The sequence below is a fragment of the Micromys minutus genome, assembly GCF_963924665.1.
Source record: "Micromys minutus genome assembly, chromosome: 25".
Classification (NCBI taxonomy): domain Eukaryota; kingdom Metazoa; phylum Chordata; class Mammalia; order Rodentia; family Muridae; genus Micromys; species Micromys minutus.
The window spans coordinates 39,945,774-39,966,039 of record NC_137960.1 but is presented as its reverse complement, the minus strand read 5'-3'; the positions used below and the strand labels follow the sequence as shown (position 1 = coordinate 39,966,039).

Below are 20,266 nucleotides of genomic sequence, written 5' to 3'. Positions count from 1 at the left end.
TTTCAAATATATTACTTATAATTGGCCCATTCTGTGCAATTGTATTGCTTTTGAATAAAATGTCACAGTATATTAAAACTGATGAGATAATTTGATTTCCTATTTGCTTAGTAGTTAATTTACATGTTTTAATTGTTATTTTCCTTTTACTCTTTTTAATCTGACAGAAGGTACCATGTTAAAAGTGGTGAAGGGTTTTCTAAAATTAGGAATACGACGCCTTCATAGCCTTCATTTTACATTTGTATCACTAAGATTTTGATAACTGAATTAGATGGTCATTGTATTTAAGGTGGGAAATGAAAATGAACTATGGCATGAAAATAGAAGGGAAGAGGAGGAGAGGGGAGGGAGAGACTCTATTCCAGGTACCTTGCCCTGTATATAAAGACACTATTTTAGACACACTGAAAGCAGTTTTTCTTTTATGATCAGAATAATGTTTAAAACCGCTTCATAAGTCTTACAGTCAAAGGGTCTGCATTAGCCTCTGAGTTGGGTTCCTAAAGAAGAAGTTGCTATCCCTGCCTTACCGCTGCATGAAACCAGCAAGTGTTGGTTTCCCAGTGCAATTGTAGGATATCATGTTTCACAATATATCCCTTTTCTATGCAAATAAAACCCTCAACTTTTTAAATCATAAATAATTGCTTTAGAAAGTTACATGTTTGTCCGCTTTCTTGGTGACCTAAAGAGTGTTATTGGTTTTGCTCTTATAGGCCATGACTTTTGCTTTTTCTTCCACATATATATTGATCAACTGTTGATCCTCTGATCACTGCCTAGTTAGATATTAGAAAAACAAGTTCAATAGAAGATCTTTAGTTATCTCACTTTTCATTTAAGTCTAAATATGTAACCAAGTCCAATACAATATCATATACTTGGTAGACTTCTATTAAATGTAAATCTGAGTTAAAGTTGAGGGCACGAAAAATAGGTGAGTGCGTTTTCTTGGGGAGTTCGCTGAGGTTTCAGAGGAGTTCTGAGTGTAGTGTCAACATTCAGTATTCCCTGTGAGCTTAAAAAGAGGAAAGGCATTCTACACAGCAGCATGTGAAGACCAGATGAGTTTAAGGTAGGAATATGGTGAGGGTGGTCTAGGCACAGAGAGGTGGGGCTCAGTCCTAAAGGAACACACACACACAGTCTGTGGGAAAGGTTGTACTGTTCCATTGTGACATTTTAATATTCCTTAGGGTTTTGTTGGGTTTTGTTTCTCTAAAGCAGCATCTGAAGGGAAGATGACTCTGCAGGTAAATGCACTTTGCTACAAGGCGGAAGCCCTGGGTTTGATCCCTGCAGCCCTTGCTCAGAGGAGAGAACTGAGAGGTTCTCCTCCATCCACAAGTTCATGTCTGCGCCCGTGCACATCATAAGACAGTTAAAAAACAGCCAAAAACAGTAAAAACCTCTTTTGCTGTTTAAAATGTACAGGGGCATTTTCTTTAAAAGTAAAGTTTACTGGATGTAAGTAAACTATAACTTAGAACGTTAGAAGCAGTAGGAATTGTTTTATTTCTCACTGAAGAACTTGCCAAGAGCCTTTTGAACAGCGTTTGCCTCGTACAGCTTACAATAGCGCATGTAGCATGAGCGTCTCTCCTGTGTCTTGGCAGACGTGCAGCTCTTTTCTGCGGCATTTGAATCAGCCTCTGACGAATCTGAAGCACAGCATTACTGCACTAAGGCTTCCTTGGATGGGAAGTTCTTCCTCCAGCATTTACTTTCTACAGAACATAGTCCCTGTGGTAACAAGTATGTTCCTCATTTGTGAGCATACGCTGGCCTTCACTAAATTCTTCCCGCCGTGTGGCTAGTCTCTGAAGCAGTGACAGTGGTGACATTTCCAGTCATCTGTCTGTTCTCTTATACCCCTCAGATCAGATTTGAATTGCGTTGCATTATCTTCTTTTATTGCCCTCTGCTGCTCTTTTGTCCTTGTCAGCTCCCTTTTCAGGTACCCATTTTGTAAAATTTTGTGTGGGTTTAGGATGCAAGAAGGCATCACAGCTAAAAGCTTTGCCTTCTATGGTTGAATACTGCATACAATGCAACGAGCTACGTGACATCCATTGGTCACACTGGTCACATTGGTCATGGCACACATCTCATGGGAACAGTGATTTGTGGTCCAGACTGCTACTAATGACTCTGGAGCCTGTAGACATTTATAGTTGATATTCTGAGGTCGATGAAATTCGGACCACAGAGCTAAGAGACTTGTGTTGTTTGACTAACCCTTACTTGCTGAATTTGTGCACGGGGAATCACCCAAATGAGGACAGGCTGCAGTGCAAAGAAGCAGAACTTGTTGATAATTAAACATTTGAATTTGATGGGATTTACCGTGTTGCTCTTGGGCACAGCTGGTATATATAGAGATATAAATGTGATGCTCCTTTCCCAGCTGTTTGAGGTTTTCCTCTCACACTAGCTGCACAGTGCGCGTCTTCACACGTAAATAGCAATGGTGTGGATTCCCCATGCGTCAGTCGATGCTGAAAGTAAGTTTGAAAGACTGATGGAGTTGTAATAATTGTAAAGAAATAATTAACGAGTGAGTTTGGCTTCTTTGGGTCAAGTGGCTTCGTGTGCACCTTAACTCTTCAGCGTTTCATTCTCTGACTAAAGCCATCTTTCTTTCTTTCTCACAGGTGAGCTGGTACAGCGGCTGAGCTCAAGATGCCGTTGGTGAAAAGAAACATTGACCCGAGGCACTTGTGCCACACAGCACTGCCCAGAGGCATTAAGAACGAGCTGGAATGTGTAACCAACATTTCCCTGGCAAATATAATTAGACAACTGAGTAGCCTAAGTAAGAATTTATGTCACTTTGAATATTGCAGACCAGAATTTGCTTTGGAGTTAGTGTTTAAAAATGTACTTACTATTAATTTAAGAAAGATGTTTCGCTTAAAGATTATAAGGTTATTATGAAAATTTAGTCACTTGAAATAAGATCAGTGAGTTATAACAGTAATTTCTTCCTATTAAGGAAATAACAGAATCTCTTGTACGGTGATTACAAGTATTAACACTGATGTGAAATGTGATTTGATCTGCAGAGGATAGAGCCATTGTTGTACGATGCCTGGTTGTCATCTGTTTTTGTATGACCCGACTATTTGTGTTTGTAAACTTTAGGACCTCTTTTTAAATATATTTTATTACCACCAGGAAATATTTTCATACTATCAAATGTGTAGAGATCAAGGGAAGGCCAGCACTAGTGCTGGGAGTAACTAGTGAGCTTGTGTGACGTCAGAACGTGGGACCAAGAGTCTGAACACATCATACCCTAAACACAGCGAGAGTGGGGCTGGAGAGATGGCTCGGTGGTTAAGAGCTCTGACTGCTCTTAACCAGCAACCACGTGGTGGCTCACAACCATCTGTAATGAGATCTGATGCCCTCTTCTGGTGTGTCTGAAGACAGCTACAGTGTACTTATATAGAATAAATAAATAACTCTTAAAAAAAAAAGAAAAAACACAGCAAGAGAACACAGTTTCTGGCAGGCAAGATCAGCTAGAGAGGAGGCATTAGGAGGCCTAGCGAGACAGTGAGTCAGTGCTTGCTCTGCCACCATGGTACATAAGTTCAAATCCCTAGCACCCACATAAAAAGCTGGGTACATCTACATATGCTTCTCACTCTTGGGAAACAAAGGTAGCAGATCCTAGCAGCTGACTAGCCAGGCACCTTAGCTGAGACAGTGAGGTTCCGGTTCAGTAAAAGGCCCTGTCTCACATGCGTGTGCAAGCACTCACACACGTACATAGTGGCAGGCTCACAGCATCAGACATGTAGAGGATAAAGGATCGTGTAGTAGTACATTCCTAAGGGATAACAGGATGAGATACTTTGTTAAGGAATTACACAAATTATTAATAACTTTAAAAAATATCCAGTGTGTATTAATGGGAGGGATGAGCTTTTTATTCAGAGATCTGTACCTCATTTTAAATATGAATTGGGTGTTCTTGACTAGCTATATTTGCTGAGTGTATTTCTCCAGGTTTTTCCTGTCATACCCATCCTCCGATACTCTCAGGGTTGGCTCCTTTCCTCTTCTTTCAACTCAAGTCTCCTCTTGGACTGATTAGGGATCAGCTCTAGAAGTCACAGATGATCCCTTAGATAAGATGGAGAATTTACACATCTTCCCATAGGCCACACAGAATTACTCATAATACTTAGTACTTCATTAAAGCTGTGTATGTAATTGTTAACTGTCCTACCTACTGGAAATAAAAAGCTATATGTATTTATTAGTACAGAAGCAATTTTTTTTAGTTCTTTCCAAAATTTATTGAATTAGATTAAATCCACAAATAGAAAACTATAAGATCTATCCCCACATGGCCCAAGAAATTGTTAATCTAATTTTTTTTTCTTTAGTAAAAAAGTTTGGGTCTTTACCACTGAAGCTAGGGCAATGTGGGACCCTTACTTTTTATATCTGTTTTTCAGCAAACCCAAATAAATACAAGTACCTCACCCACTAAGCATTATTGCTTAGCAGCCAGTGCACAGTGGCTTATCAGTTGGTAACCCAGGGTCACGTAGTTAACCGAGTGCTACCTCTGTCGGCATTATAAGGGAGCCCAGGAAAAGATCAAGGTGCAAATTTCCAAGTGTGGCTTCTGTTAAGTTAGAGAACCTCATATTTGAGGGTTCTTTGTGAGAATATAAAATCCTTGCATCACCTGTGAAGTTGTGCGAATAACAGGCTGTTCATTTGGAATTAATTTAAATCTGTTCTTTATTCCTATTGCTGGTTATTTTCTCAGGTCAGGGATTGAAACCACTAAAATTACATAGTGTACCTGTTTCTTACACAGGAAAGCCATTGTCTTAGTCAGGGTTTCTATTCCTGCACAAACATCATTACTAAGAAGCAAGTTGGGGAGGAAAGGGTTTATTCAGCTTACACTTCCACATTGCTGTTCATCACCAGAGGAAGTCAGGACTGGAACCCAAGCAGGTCAGGAAGTAGGAGCTGATGCAGAGGCCATGGAGGGATGTCACTTACTGGCTTGCTTTCCCTGGCTTGCTCAGCTTGCTTTCTTACAGAACCCAGGTCTACCAGCCCAGGGATGGCTCCACCCACAATGGGCTGGGCCCTCCCCCCTTGGTCACTAGTTGAGAAAATGCCTTTCAGCTGGATCTCATGGACACATTTCCTCAAGGGAGGCTCTTTTCTCTGTGATAACTCCAGCTTGTGTCAAGTTGACACTAAACCAGCCAGTACAGCCAGTTTGAGTTTTTAACACTAGTCAAAACAAAAGTCTTAAAGGTCTCAGAGATTGTTTTAACATAGAATTTGCCATGTTTTTGAAAGATTTTGCTGGCTTTCTGTCACCTAAAATTAGTTGATTTTAATGTTATAAAACTTTATATACAAATCTATTTTATGTATGTGCTAGCTTAAAAATGACATCAGTAACTTTGGGGAAGCATTGTTAAATTTACATAAATTTTTAATTTAATAACAGACATTGTGTTTTGGGTATGTATGTGCCCAATACAGTATTTAGCATTAATATGGTTTGGTTGAAATACTAACATCTTTTATGTAATCTAAAGATGAGAGGACAAGTTAGCACAGTGTCAGTTAGACACATGCTTGTATGTAGCACCAAGTCATAGAAACACTGTAAGACAGAATTACGATTAGGCTTGATGTTTGTATGCAGACCATATAGATCATTTCTAAGCTACCTATAGAGAATGTAAATCAGAGAAAATCTCATGGATTCAAGGCGTAACAACAGTTAAATTTAAAAGGCTTCTTGGCTTTTTAAATAATCCCATCCACTAAAGAACCAGACACACAGGATGACCAGTTGGCCCCTCTGAGAATGTGTTTGCTTTTACTTTAATAGTTTTGGTACATTTGATGGTTAAGTTTCTTAAACTTATTTGTTTTGAAGGGTTGACAGATGAGGCCATAGTTGAGTTAAAATAAATAGCTTCTAGCCAAGAAGGGTCAGCTGAGCAGGTGACCGGAGACCGCAGAGGCCATTTGTGTCAGTGCAGATATCTTTATAGAGTCTAAGGCCTTTTATGGCTTAGGATAATTCATTGACTTTCATAATTAATTCCTGGTCCCTAAGGCCACAAGAAAGTTTATATTGTGTGTTTTATATTTCACTTAGAGTCGTTTCATACCAGTTTTCATTCAAAACAGTTAAAATGACAATCAAAACACCTAGAATTTTATGTTTCTTATAAAACTATCTAAATCGATTTAAAGCTATCTAAAATGGTTGTGTAACAGTCAGGTCCTGGGGCTCGCATTTGTAATCCGAGCATTCGGGGGGCTGAGGCTAGATGGTTGCTACATCTAGGTCGGCCTGAGCTCCAGACTAAGCCTTCCCTAAAAAACCATTGTGGACACTTGTAAGTTTCCTGTTTCAGAGCACACAGCTGCTTCCCTTGTGAGCACAGCAGGGAAGTAAACCAGTGCCTCCTGTGGCTTCTTAATAAAAATACATAACCCAGTTAAACATTTTGCCTTCCTATTACAAAATAATTCTGCTTTGTCATAGATAACTAATGAAAATTTGAAAATCGCATTCCATAACATTCTTCTGTTTTGTCTCTTAACCATTGCAGTTCTGACCATCTAATGGTTGTCTTTTACTGTTCACCCTGTGGTTTTCACTTGTTGAATACAGTCAGTTTATAGCGCTGATAGGAACCAAGAAAGTCTAGTTTTTCCTCTCACCTGTAAACACTTTGACTGGTAGTATAGTATTCCATTTCCTGTTTTAACAAAACACCTGACACTGGATCTCTTGGGAGAAAAGATCTATGTAGGTCACATCTGTTGAAGTTGAAAGTTCGGTCTGAGCTGCCTTATCTTTACAGCCTCTCTCTGAGGTCCCGGTCTGACGGAGAAGCAGAGGGAAGCCACTAGAAGAGGTCAGTGGCATGGGTAGCTTGATCATAACTGCTGGCTTAGAACTAATGCAGTCTGTGAGAACGGTACTAGAGCCCTCTGAGAGACACCACCATGGCCTAGTCACCCTGAACTGCACCCAGCTCGTAAGTGCCCACCGTCCCAGAGCCACAGTGCCAAAGACCTCTGGGGAGCCGCATCTAATCCTTAGACTCCAGGTGGGGAACAGGGTAGAGGGTAGGTGAGCTAGATTTTAACACAGAAGTTAGCAGACAGACATTGGACAGCTGAGGCTGAAAATTCTGTGCAGTGTTAAAGGTTTGTGGCTCTTTTCCCAAAATAACATCTCACTTAGCTGAAGAGTCTCCAGTGGATAGAGAAACGTTCTGAAAAGAATGAGCAGGCATATGGCTAGCATCCGAATGAACTGTAGATTGCAGGAACTCTTCTTAAGAAGTAATCAGGCAGGCTGGAGAGATGGCTCAGTGGTTAGAGCACTGACTGCTCTTCCAGAGGTCCTGAGTTTAATTCCCAGCAACCACATGGTGGCTCACAACCATCTGTGATGAGATCTGATGCCCTCTTCTGGTGTGTCCGAAGAGAGCGATGCTGTACTCATAATTACATTGAATAAATATTTTTTATAAAAAAAGATAACTTAAAACAAGTAATCAGTCATGGGTAGACGTGACGTAAGGCAGGCTTGCCAAGCGAAGTACAGAATGAATTGGGCCTGGAAGGAATGAGTTTGAGGAGAGGAATGGAGGCAGAAATGGTGTGTTCACTAGAACAGGAGCGACGTGACATTGCTGACTGGTGGAACCTACCTGTGCTGGGCAGTGTTCGAGGAGTAGATAGTGACCGTGTGGAGAGGTGGCCCAACATAAGCCAGCTAGCTTCAGATACGGACACATCAGTTTCACGATGTAATGTCATTATTACCTCTTCCAGGAGAGAAAAGTCGGGGTAGGTTTGAAATACAAGGAATGGATGGAATGGCCCCATAAGCCTGCTGGGGAGACTGCCGTGATGTAGAACCTGTTGACAAGCTATGGACCCTCTCTCCAGAAAGATACAAATGTCTTCGTCATAGTTGTATTTTCTGTTGCTGTGGAAAAAAAGCAAAACAAAACAGCTTGGTCATAAGCACCTTTGACCAAGAAAGGGTTTATTTCAAACTTCCAGCTCTGGTATCACACTGTATCCATTGCAGAGGGAATCCAGTGTAGAAACTCAAAGCAGGACTTTGCTCAGGCCGTAGGAGAATTGCTCCCCGTTGCTGACTGAGTCTGCTTTCTTAAAGCACCCAGGACTGTCCAGCCTGGGGGTGGAACCACCCACAATATGGACCTTCCATTATCGATCATCAAGAAAGAAAATGCCCCCCAGACAAGCCAGCCTGGGATTGATGCCAGCGTCTCACGTGAATGGAATAGAGATTTGAACTTATTCTTTTGAAAATGCTTTCCATATTTACTTAAACATCATCCTTGTTTAAAATTTGTGAACCTCAGAAAATTTCTGGATGCTTTTCGCTTATCCTTTTTGTCATAAGGATGCACATGACTAGAAAGAAAATGGAAGAGTTTTAGCTTTTTGATGATATTAGAAGAATTATAATAAAAGGAGGTAACATGTCTCTTCTGAGACAGTAGCCTTTCTGCTGTCTAGCTTGAAGCTTGGCTTGTGGGGAGCTGTGTAAATGCTGATGGTGGGGTGAAAACGTGTTATTTGTGTGGTTTTGACATCCTAATCTTCTGTGCCCTCATCTGGAAGGTAAGCATAAAGCATATGAAATCATCTCAGACCCAAGTCACCAAGCAGATGTGGTGAGGCAGGGCTCACAGTCCGTTTTCCTGGTCAAGGTGCTGAGTAACGTCAGGATAGGGTCTAAAGATGGAGTTAGCTCCAGATGCCACAGCCTGCACGTTAGCGGCTAACTGCTGATTGTGCACGGTGGTGACAGTCACGGTGACCATGTTTTTTTTTCTCCTTAGGTAAGTATGCTGAAGACATATTTGGAGAATTATTCAATGAAGCACATAGTTTCTCCTTCAGAGTTAACTCATTGCAAGAGCGCGTGGACCGATTGTCTGTTAGTGTCACACAGCTTGATCCTAAAGAAGAAGAACGTAAGTCTCCTCTTTCTATATTTCCCTTGACACTGTTGCGTTAAAGTAGAGGGGGAGAGCATGTTTCCAGAGTATTCGTGTGAATACGCACGCTGCCCCTGACCTTTGTGTCTGTGCAGAAGTAAATCTGTGTGTTATCTGTGAGAGCTGTCAGCCTGACTTCCCATCTCTCCATAAGGAAACATCCTTACTGTGTATACGATCCATCTCTTAATTTTTTGACATAAAGACATTAATTAGGCCCTTCAGTTCTTTGTCCCTTGGTCTTCTGCACTTTCTGTTCTGAAGTTATGTGACTAGTATCTGAAATATTAAGGTTTGGCTGTAATTTCTTCTACTGAGCCTCTGTGCTAAACAATTACCTCAATAATCAACTGCTACTGCCTAGTTTAAATGTACATTTCCCCCAAAAATTGTTCTGTGCAAGGAGTAAAACAGAAGTGCCGGGTTTTTTTGTTTGTTTGTTTGTTTTTTTGTTTTTTATTTAACACTGCTGTTTAGTAATAATAGAAATTTTGGTGGTGAAAGCAGGCTAAAAGTATCATTCCAGAGATACCATGATGCTAATATGTGAATGCCTTGAGACCTTGGTAATTCACAAAACCCTTTTCTTAACCATTAAAAAAGAGAGAAACCAAGAAGATAACATTTGCGTCTGTGCTGCAGAAGGCTCTCCGCCTTCCTAACATCTTCTTTAGTACAGTTCCTCATGCTGTGGTGACCCAGATCATAGTTATTGTCACTTTACAATGGTCATTGGCCACAGTTCTGAGTTAGAACATTCATTAGGAGATAGAGATCTGCCGACAGGGCTGCAGCCATGGGAAAAGCCCTGCTGCAGACACTTGTTTCGTGTGAATTTTCCATAGCACAGTCACAATTGTTCTGCAGAACATCTTTACTACAAATACAAATTATAGATCTAAACTTAAACAGTGAAAACATTATAAAGAACATTTTTAAAGCAGAGCGTAGAATGTTAGGGTAAATATCTTGATGAGTAAATAATATTCTTTTGACAGGATGAAATAAGAATCTATTGCTCTTTAACTCACCCCATCCATTAAAACTGAGAATCAGTTCGGTGACATCGTTTTAGCATATTTAGCCAAGTGTAGTCAATTTTAGAGGGATTTTAGTGCACCATAAAGAGGTTCCACTGTGCATTTCTCACCCCCTACCCTTGTCTTACCACTGATCTTCATCACTGGACTTCCTTGTTCTGGACATGTCATGAGACCACATAGAAAGTGGCCTCGAGACCAGGGCATCTTCCACTTATTCATAGGATCCTGATGGTGATGACACTGAGATTAGAGCCCTGTGTGTATTTTCTTGGAAAAATATCCATTCATTTCTTGGCCCCCTAGTTTTTCTTCTAAACCCAATTCATTTAAGATTGGATTCTCTTTTATTGGGAAGTTGTAAGAGTTAAATTCTTGAAATATATCTTTGTTACTGCTGAGTAATAAATTATAATCATAAATACTGTCAAATATAATTTATGTCAACATTTTCTTTTTAGTATCTAGTTATAAATGTATGCTGTTAATATGTGTATTAATTAGGTTTCATGTATTTGTGAACATTGAATTTCAAAATGCTATTACTTTTAAAATACTGCACTTCTTGATTTTCTTCCTTGACAGTTTCATGCATGCATATATATATAATATATATATTGCATATTGGTCACTCTCATACCGTTAAATGCTAATAAATCTCTTAACAGCATCAATAAACTTGCAAATAAAAGTAAGTGATTAAAGGTATGAGTATTTTAGAATTATATGTCACTTGCTTTATCTTTCTGTTATTTAAAATACATGTAACATAGAGGAAAATTCTTAATCTAAAAGCTGAACACTTGTTTTGTAATTGTTTTGTGAAGGTTTGTGATTCAATTTGTTTTTTTTTTTCTAATTTAGAGGGAATTCAAAAATAACATGAACATATAATTAAACTTCAGAGTATAATAAAGGTATTTTGTATTTTTAAGTGGTAGCAACCATGAAACTGCCCATGTAATTTAGAAAATGTATAAAAATGTTATAAATGTATAGTTATATTTAATTCAGTTTTGCCTACAAGTACATTGAACTAACATACTCACTGTGCGTGTAATACTACCGAGGAAATGTGAGACTGTCGCGTAGAAGGGACTTTCATCACAGTGTCTGCTTCATCACCAAGATGACATTGTGAGGAGGAGAAGCTAGAAAACTTCTTACTCTTTTGCATGGGTTTTATATCCTTTACCAAAATGACTTTGGGCATTTGGCACCAAGCTCTCTGTCTGGTTCATAGAGCTGAACCGGGGGGTTGGCAGCGATGAGCCATGTTCATTGCCCCAGACACGGGCCTGGAAACAGTGTCGTGGTGAGAGGTTTCCGTTCTCACAGGCTACTTGGCCTCTGCTGTTGAACTGTTGTTTTATAGCTTGTCTGTATTTAAAAGTGGGACGGCAGTTTCTCTTTCACTGAAACGTTGAAAGGTTAAATGCCATGAGAATTAGTGAGAGCAGTGGTCACATGCAGTCCTTACTCACGGAGTATCCCCAGGCCGCTCTGCTGAGTTAGGTGGGTGACTGTGGGAATGCAATTATGCTGTGATCATGATTGTGCCATTGCTCCCGCTGTGACAGATTCACATGTCCATGAATGTTAGGGTTTTCTAGGGAAAATGATTAAAAAAATGACTGATTACTGATATTGCTATGAGTATGGTATTTGTATGCTTATAATACAAATGTATATTCAATATGCAACATAGTTTTTTCTTTTGATTTTGGTTTTATTTTGAGTCTGTAAATTAGTCCTGGAACTTGTGGCAAATTTCCCTCCCCTCCCAAGTGCTGGGAGCCATCATACTGGCTTTACTCAGTTTTTTAAAGTGAAGAAATCACTCTAAATGTCAAGACTACGGGGCTCTGATGAATTTTGTTATATACCTTATTTGAATGTACGAGAGAACACAAAAGTCAACGAAGCTCATATGATGGGGCTCTACAAGTTACTGCAGATACCAATATACAAGATAGTCTCAGTCTAAAACTGTGGTTAGGTTGAAGTTAGAAGAATATCGTCAAGACTAATATAGATCACACATACGCAATATTTATAGTATACACAGCCAGGAGCCCACACACTGGCACTTAGTCCCTTCTGGCACACTGACCGTAGCTAACGAGGACTGAAAGTAGATGGGGAAAGACTCCGTGGGCAGGAATGGCCGACAAAGGAAAGGAACTATTGGTGGGAAATGTGTCCTGATGCTTTGGAACTTTTGAAAACAAAAGCTGTGTTAAAAGCTCGTCTGGAGAGTCAGGCAGAGAGTGATAAAGATAGATACAGTAACGTATTCAGAACGAGTCCTGATTCAAGGCACATGACTTTTGTAGCAGACTAGCTTTGAAACAATCAGTGTTAATATGTCACTTGGCTGAGTTGTCGTAGGAAACCAAGCCATATGTGTTTCTTGTTTTAGTGTCATTGCAAGACATAACAATGAGAAAAGCGTTCCGGAGCTCGACTGTTCAAGACCAGCAGCTTTTCGACCGCAAGACGTTGCCTATCCCGCTGCAGGAAACTTACGATGTGTGTGAGCAGCCTCCGCCTCTCAACATCCTCACCCCGTACAGGTGAGCAGACTTAAATGCTGGATTTGTCCACATTTCTAATTGCTTTGGAGTCCAGCCAACAGAGAACTACCGGCCTTCCTACCTACTACATTCACAAAACCTTTATTCACTGGTGAACTTTGTGGGCTCTGACATCCAGAAGCCAGGACCTGTTGGAGTGATGGTTACAAACTGCCACTAGCAAAGCTGTTACCACAGAACTGTCAAGGAAGTTGCCATTGTCTTTCTAGTTGAAATTGTAATCATAGGAAAGTAAACTCCCCAGTACTGTCTTCTCAGTGTGCACACCCGCCCTTTCTGCATAAGGAATGTGGGTGTAACACTTCCACCACTTACTCTAGTGAAGTCTGGAATCCGTCTTTCCTGGGAATTCTTTCACAGGGTTTGTTAAACAGGCAGTTTAAGATGTACAGCACACATCCTGGTAAAGCTGATGCTGAAGTTAGTATTTGAAGCTGTAGTTCAGCGTGCATGTATTGCTAACATTGGGCTGATAAGTAGGATTTGGTAAGACAGTGAGTTCGTCACCACACTAGTGGAAACGGGAAAGGTTCTCCGTTCCGAGCGGTACTCCTGCTTTCTAGTTACTGAGTTTTCCCAAAGGACTTGGAAGTTTAGTATTCAGCAATCGTGGTCTTACAGTTGAGCAGCAGTACTTCAAACTGTTAGTCAACTCTGAAAAGCATCTGCTTTTTCCAGTTTTTGATAGTCTCCTTTCTGATTCATGAAAAAAAGTTGTATTACTGTATTTTGGCAATGTTTATTTATTTTGAGACACAATCTCTTTATGTTGTCTGAAACGGCCACAACTTGTGACCTTTTAGTCTCTTGCCTTGAGTGCCAAGATCACCAATATGCACCATGCCTGGCAGGGCACTGCTGTTCCCACACTGTGTGTATGATGTGCTGTGTGCTGTGTGTATGATGTGTGTATGACGTGCTGTCAGAGGGGGAAGCACACTTCAGTGGTTAGCGTCACTGGCTGTTTCTGCCTCACCTAATACACTGTGTCGGATGTGCTGTCTTCAGGGATGACGGTAAGGAAGGACTGAAGTTTTACACCAATCCTTCATATTTCTTCGATCTTTGGAAAGAGAAGATGTTGCAAGATACAGAGGATAAGAGGAAGGAGAAGAGAAAGCAGAAGGTATTACAAGAGATTCTAATGCTCGAAGTTATTTTTATGTACCCATGTGTTGTCGCACCAGGGAGACGTTGTTAATCTACACGTTGGCAGCCTTGCTCTCTTGGGCCCATGCGTTGACGTCCTTATAACTACACAGATCCCAGGAAAGTATCGTGTGGATGGGAGGGAAGGTGGTAGGTCAGGCCACTGTCTCTGCAGCGCTGTGCGGCCTGGCTGCTTTCTGTGGGCTGACGGATTCTTACTGATTTCCCGCGGCCAGTGTGGTGCACATTGCTTTCCGCCTTGACAAAGGTTTCCCGGGTCTGCTTCACTTCCCACTTAAAACGGTTTTCAAAGCACACAGAAGGAAGAAACGAGCTTTGTTTGGGCACAGCAGAGGCAGTCTGTCTTCACCATGCCTCTGTCCGTCTCCACTTTCCTCGGCCACCCTAATGCCCTCTTGTTGCATGCTTATGTGCCGGACAGTGCCCTTGTGTTCTGGCTGGGGGTTGCCGACTGGTGGGCCGGACTGTCCTGAGTGGTTGCTAAGCACAGGGTTTCAAAGTGTGCTTGCAGAACTGCTTAGATGGCCATGCCTGTCAGCTTCATAGCATGCCCCATCTTACAGACTTTGTTCATGTATGTTGCCTGCTTTGTCCTTTGGACATTTGCTATTTGTTGGACCTTTTCTGGGCCTTTCTATACTGTGTCCCCTGGTTTTAAGCTCTGGCCATTTCCCATAAAGGTAATTCAGTGTCTTGGTTATTTGATTGGGGGTTATAGTTCCATCCATGGTAAAATGCTGATACTTATTAAAAAGTAGTTATAGAAGTAAGGGTTAATGACTTTTTTCCATCCTAAGGACTTTCTGCCTTAAATCTAGGCACACACTATTTTGTATCTAATCTCTCAGTTTGAAATTGAGTTACCAAACTATGGTGAGAAACTGGGATTACATTGAACTCTGATCAATTTTACCTCTGAATGTACAGTAGAAATGGATCTATCTTGCTGTATTATGATGACATTGCCATTTGCAGTATTAGCCTTAGAGTTTTATTTTGACTGTTAAAACTTCCTTCTGAGGATTTAGCATTTCACCTCTTGGCTTTGTTTTATTACATCTGTTATAGCAGAAAAATCTAGACCGTCCTCATGAACCAGAAAAAGTGCCAAGAGCACCTCATGACAGGCGACGAGAATGGCAGAAGCTGGCCCAAGGTCCAGAGCTGGCTGAGGATGACGCTGATCTCTTACACAAGCACATTGAAGTTGCCAATGGCCCAGCCTCTCATTTTGAGACAAGGTTTCATTCCTTTATTCATCTGTCTGTCTGTCTGTCTGTCTACCTACCTATCTATCTAATGAATGTTAAGCATTGGATTTTCCTGTAATACCTATACTTCTCTCTACTTCCAAGTCTTAAACTTTTGAACTGTTGAGTTCAACAACAATAGAAATAATTTCAACCCTGACCTCTGAACCTGCTAAGTTCTAGCCTCCTTCAGCAGGTCATTTTCCTGTTTGGACTCTGTGTTGTCACTTGTAGAAACGAAGTTTGAAGTGTATACTTTTCTGGCTTGTTTTAGCTTTTATCTGAAGGCTTAAGTACCCCTTGTATTTCAGGTAGAGTATATTACAGTGTCATAATATAGAGTATATCTAATGTTTTTGAAGTGTTGATTTTTATTGCATATGAAGCAGGAGTTAAGAAGTTTGACTTTGTTCTTTCTCTGTCCCCTGACTTTCTTTCTTTTCCACATCCTTAAATTCTGATATGTCAGGGATTTCAGACAAAATTACTTACTTTCTTTTATAGACATATGGGCTGGGTCTTGTTTCTTTCTCAGTGGCCAGGAGCCCTGTCTCAGTAACATGCTTCCATAACAGATATACTCCAAAGCTGCTGTGGGAACATCTGTGTATGTGTTATCATACTGATCTTATTGGAAAATAGCTTAATGTTTTCTTTTGAAAACACATAGAAAGTCTTGGAGACATAACTAAAATTTCAGGGTCTTCTTTTTTAATTTAAAAAAAAAGGTGTCATAGAAATACTGTAATAAGTCATTGTGAATACACTCAAAACCAATAAAAATATGCACAAAGAAAAAGTTCAACAAAAGCTAGATTTCAATAAACTCATTTTAATTTAATAATTTAAGGGGAAGAAGGAAGTTCCATGAACTTGGAAAAATAATTAAGAATCAACCATCTTAAAAAAAAGTACTTGATCAATTAATTTTTTTTTTTTAGTTAAACCCCTTTGTTGTATGAAAGGCCCCTGAAGAGGAAAACAGAAGGAAAAACTAAAATTAATATATCCAGATACATACCTATGAAGACTAGTATCCAGAGTATATAAGGAACTTCTCAAGATAGTAAGGCATTTTATTCTAGAGAACAGACACATGGAACATTAACAGTTTAGCACTGTTGAGTATGAGGAAAACAAATTAGACTAAAATGAGGTGTCACGTGCACTGTGTGAGACACACAAAGGAGCAACACCAACGGCTGGCACCATTGTGTGCTGCATTGCCTCTGGAATGGGCTTGGGCAGACTGACCGAGGGAGGGGAATGTTTAAAATCTAAAAGACCAATCAAAAGATTTGTCCTTGGGGCCTATTTTAAGAGAGTACATATCTAAGAGATACTATTAGGTACTTTTCTTAGACTGAAAGAACAGAAATTTTTTTTAAAAAGCTGTAGTAAGCATGTGTGTTATAGTGGGACATAGGTGATGTCTGGCCCGGTCACTGTAAGCTGAGAAGCTTCTGGCATGCACTGTGCATGTGTTACACCAGCTCTGCTCCCAGAGTGTGCTTCGGCCAGCTCACGTGCTCACTAGGTTCTTCACCCTAAATCTCGTGCTGCTGTGTGCCTCTCTCTGACTCTACATGCAGAGTTTGCTCTTATTACAAGCTATTAGTTAAGGAAACAAAATGTCCAAGTGGCAATAAGTTCCATTTTTATACTTTCGCTCATCAATCATTGCTTAAAACAAGTCACCAGAAGTAAAGTACTGCATTTCAGAGATTGGCTGTCATTGTAGTTTCTAACTGATACTGTGTGTTTCTTTAAGGCCACAGACGTACGTGGATCATATGGACGGATCTTACTCGCTCTCTGCCTTGCCGTTCAGTCAGATGAGTGAACTCCTAACCAGAGCTGAGGAAAGGGTCTTAGTCAGACCCCATGAACCACCTCCACCTCCACCAATGCACGGAGCGGGAGATGCAAAACCCACACCCCCCTGTATCAGGTTTGTGGGAACGGCCTCTTAATGCTTTATCTTGGGCACCAGTGACCTTCTTCCTTGAAGAATCAGTAATAAACATTTTAGGCTTTCTGGATAAATATTTTCTATCACAAGGGCTCTAGTCTACCATCTTTATGTAGAAGCTCCTGGAGATTATCTATAAATGACTATTTAAAATAAAACTTAGTTTACAAAGCCAGGAGCCAGCTACCTTTAGACATGAACTGTATTTGCTTTCCCCTATTAGAGCTGGCATATTACCCTGGGGACATTCAGCTAATTGCTTTAAGGATTGGCGTTTTCATGTATGTAATTACAGCTTTGTTAGCTAGCATCATTATATACAGCTATTAAGAAAAAATTAATTTTTACAATCTGGCAAAGCTGTAAAATACGGAGGTGAAGGATGTCAGTCTGATACTAAAACTATTTCAGCAACTTCAAGATGATAGGAAACTGCTTGTAGCAGTGCTTCCGTAAGGCTGTTTTGAAATTGTATGTGACCAGTTATCCAACTTAAAAGTTCTTAACATAGGCATACTAAAGAGGTTTTCTAATAGAGAAGTTCAGACCAGCTACCATTTTTAGTTTAAAACAGAATAAACCACCAAAGCCTCATATCCCTGGCTTATTTGGTCTATCAGCCTTAGGAAGAAAGTGGTGTAAATTTCCTTCTGTGGTTTTTAATGAGCTGGCATTGGCTTTCCTGAAATGACATGTGATGAGTCTTAACAGCTTCAGTACAAAAACACCGTATTAGCCAAATATTGCTGTAGGTATGACTGAGATGCTGCAGCGCTGTAAGGGGGCGGGGCCACTGCAACCTCCTATCACAGTGTGGGGGGGGCGCGGTCACTGACTCCTCCTATCACAGTGTGGGGGCGGGGTCACTGACTCTTATTAAGTGTGGGGGCGGGGTCACTGTGACTCCTCCTATCACAGTGGGGGGTGGGGTCACTAAGGCTCCTCCTATCACAGTGTAGGAAACTCCTGAGGAGGTGTGAAAGGTGCTTACAAAGTTGAGCCTGTTCAGAAAGTTAGAGTATTGTAAACCGAAGCATCACCCATTAATTTGCTTGTACACTTTTAGTTCTTATTCTTTGAAATAATGTTAAATAATGTAAAGCTTCTATAGGATCGTGTTAATGGGTTTATTTTGATGTAGCTACTGGTAGTCATGTTCATTTTTTAGCTTTCTGATTAATAACGTCTAGGATGTCTTTATCGTTTCAGCTCTGCTACAGGTTTGATAGAGAGTCGCCCCCAGTCCCCAGCTGCAGGCAGAACACCCGTGTTTGTGAGCCCCACACCCCCACCTCCTCCACCACCTCTTCCATCTGCCTTGTCAACTTCTTCACTAAGAGCTTCAATGACCTCAACTCCTCCCCCACCAGTCCCTCCCCCGCCTCCTCCTCCAGCTACCGCCTTGCAGGCTCCAGCAGTCCCACCCCCTCCGGCTCCTCTTCAGATTGCCCCTGGTGTCCTTCACCCAGCTCCTCCTCCAATCGCTCCTCCTCTAGTACAGCCCTCTCCCCCAGTGGCTAGAGCAGCCCCAGTTTGTGAGACTGTACCAGTTCATCCACTCCCACAAGGCGAAGTGCAGGGGCTGCCTCCACCCCCACCACCGCCTCCTCTACCTCCACCTGGCATCCGGCCATCATCCCCTGTCACCGTTGCAGCTCTTGCTCATCCTCCCTCTGGGCTGCATCCAACTCCATCTACTGGCCCAGGTCCCCATGTTCCCTTAATGCCACCATCTCCTCCCTCCCAAGTTCTACCTGCCTCTGAGCCAAAGCGTCATCCTTCCACCCTACCTGTGATCAGTGACGCAAGGAGTGTGCTGCTGGAAGCCATACGGAAAGGTAAGCTCTTAGTGCCTGCCAGGAAGAGAGGTTAGTGTAGTACTGGAAACCTTGCAAATACTTAGGACAGTATCATGGTCCTCACTTAGAAGCTTTTAGGTGGTCGTGTGTTGGTACAAATGGTGTTTAGGAAACGGGGCTGTGTAGAACTTAGATTTTAAATTACTTTGAGGAACACATGTAACCAGGAGGGTTTCTTAAAATGAGTGAGAAGCTGACAGCACTGGGTCTGGGAATGAGCTTACCTAGCATGTGCAGAGCCCTGGGCGGGATCCTGAGTGCTATGTAAGACTGGGGAAGTAGAGGCAGCCGGGGAATCAGAAGTTCTAGGTGGATCTTGGCTGTGCTTAGTCCCATACCAGACTAGGCTATGTGAGACTGTCTAAAAAAGAAATTTAAAGCACTGAACTTCTATGATACAGAAAAATGTGATAAAAGTTCCCTCTAATACCTATATTAACCTTAAAATGATATTCCTGGTGTAGAAGCCATTTATTGGGTGTTACTGACATTTGTTTTGCCAGATGCCTCTAAAGGATTACGGTTCATTCTTCTCTTAGAAACAAGGAAGGTCATGTTTATTCATTTAATTCAACATTCCCTAAGCTGGAGTCAAGAGTGTACCAAATTAGCAGTGTTTTTCCTTCAGGTTTGGGGCCAGTAAGACCACAGATTATATATTCAACAGGGTGTCATCTGGCTAAGCTCTTAGGGGAGGTAGAGCGGAGCCTGGTGGGAAAGTACAGACATTCACAGGACTCTCTCAGTGGCAGTATCCAGCTTACAGATGATCACGCAACGGAAGCCTTGCTGACCCAAATACGACTCCTTCACATTCGCTTTTGGTGGGGTTTGCTTTTCATTTTCTGTTAGTGGAGCACAGGTGCTTGTGGTTTCAGTCCAGGAGGGCTGTGCCTGGCTTGGGGGTGTGATTGAAAGTGACGGGCCTGGCCTTGCTCTGTCAGGTATTCAGCTCCGCAAAGTGGAGGAGCAGCGTGAGCAGGAAGCGAAGCATGAGCGGATTGAGAACGACGTGGCCACCATCCTGTCTCGCCGCATTGCCGTGGAGTACAGTGACTCGGAAGACGATTCCGAGTTCGACGAAGTGGACTGGCTGGAGTGAGAAGCTGCTGCGCTCTGGACCGCGAGGCTGAATGCACACGTCTGTCATGGCGCCTGTTCCTTGAAAATGTGCCGTCGTTCTAGTGTTTTGCTTCCTATTCCTCATAACGAATAACCCTTTCCTCCATAACTTTTGATTTCTATGAAAAGTATTAGCATATATTTCAAACTAAATATTTTACAGTGGCTTATCTTAATTTCCCCCCCCTGGA

At 41.4% G+C, this 20,266-nt stretch overlaps 1 protein-coding gene across 2 annotated transcripts; it reads left to right on the top strand.

Moving 5' to 3' along the window:
- Positions 1 to 2,685: 2,685 nt before the first annotated feature.
- Positions 2,686 to 20,055, top strand: WASF1 (WASP family member 1; the record flags this gene model as incomplete). Of its 2 annotated transcripts, none has more annotated exons than XM_080937558.1 (8): positions 2,686 to 2,818; positions 8,907 to 9,041; positions 12,528 to 12,681; positions 13,711 to 13,828; positions 14,944 to 15,113; positions 16,894 to 17,073; positions 18,304 to 18,932; positions 19,898 to 20,055. In XM_080937558.1, 8 exons carry the CDS (start codon positions 2,686 to 2,688, stop codon positions 20,053 to 20,055), a joined length of 1,677 nt encoding a protein of 558 aa, XP_080793684.1. The 2 variants fall into 2 exon arrangements, with proteins under 2 accessions (XP_080793684.1, XP_080793683.1); XM_080937557.1 differs by having other exon boundaries at positions 14,941 to 15,113.
- Positions 20,056 to 20,266: the final 211 nt, after the last annotated feature.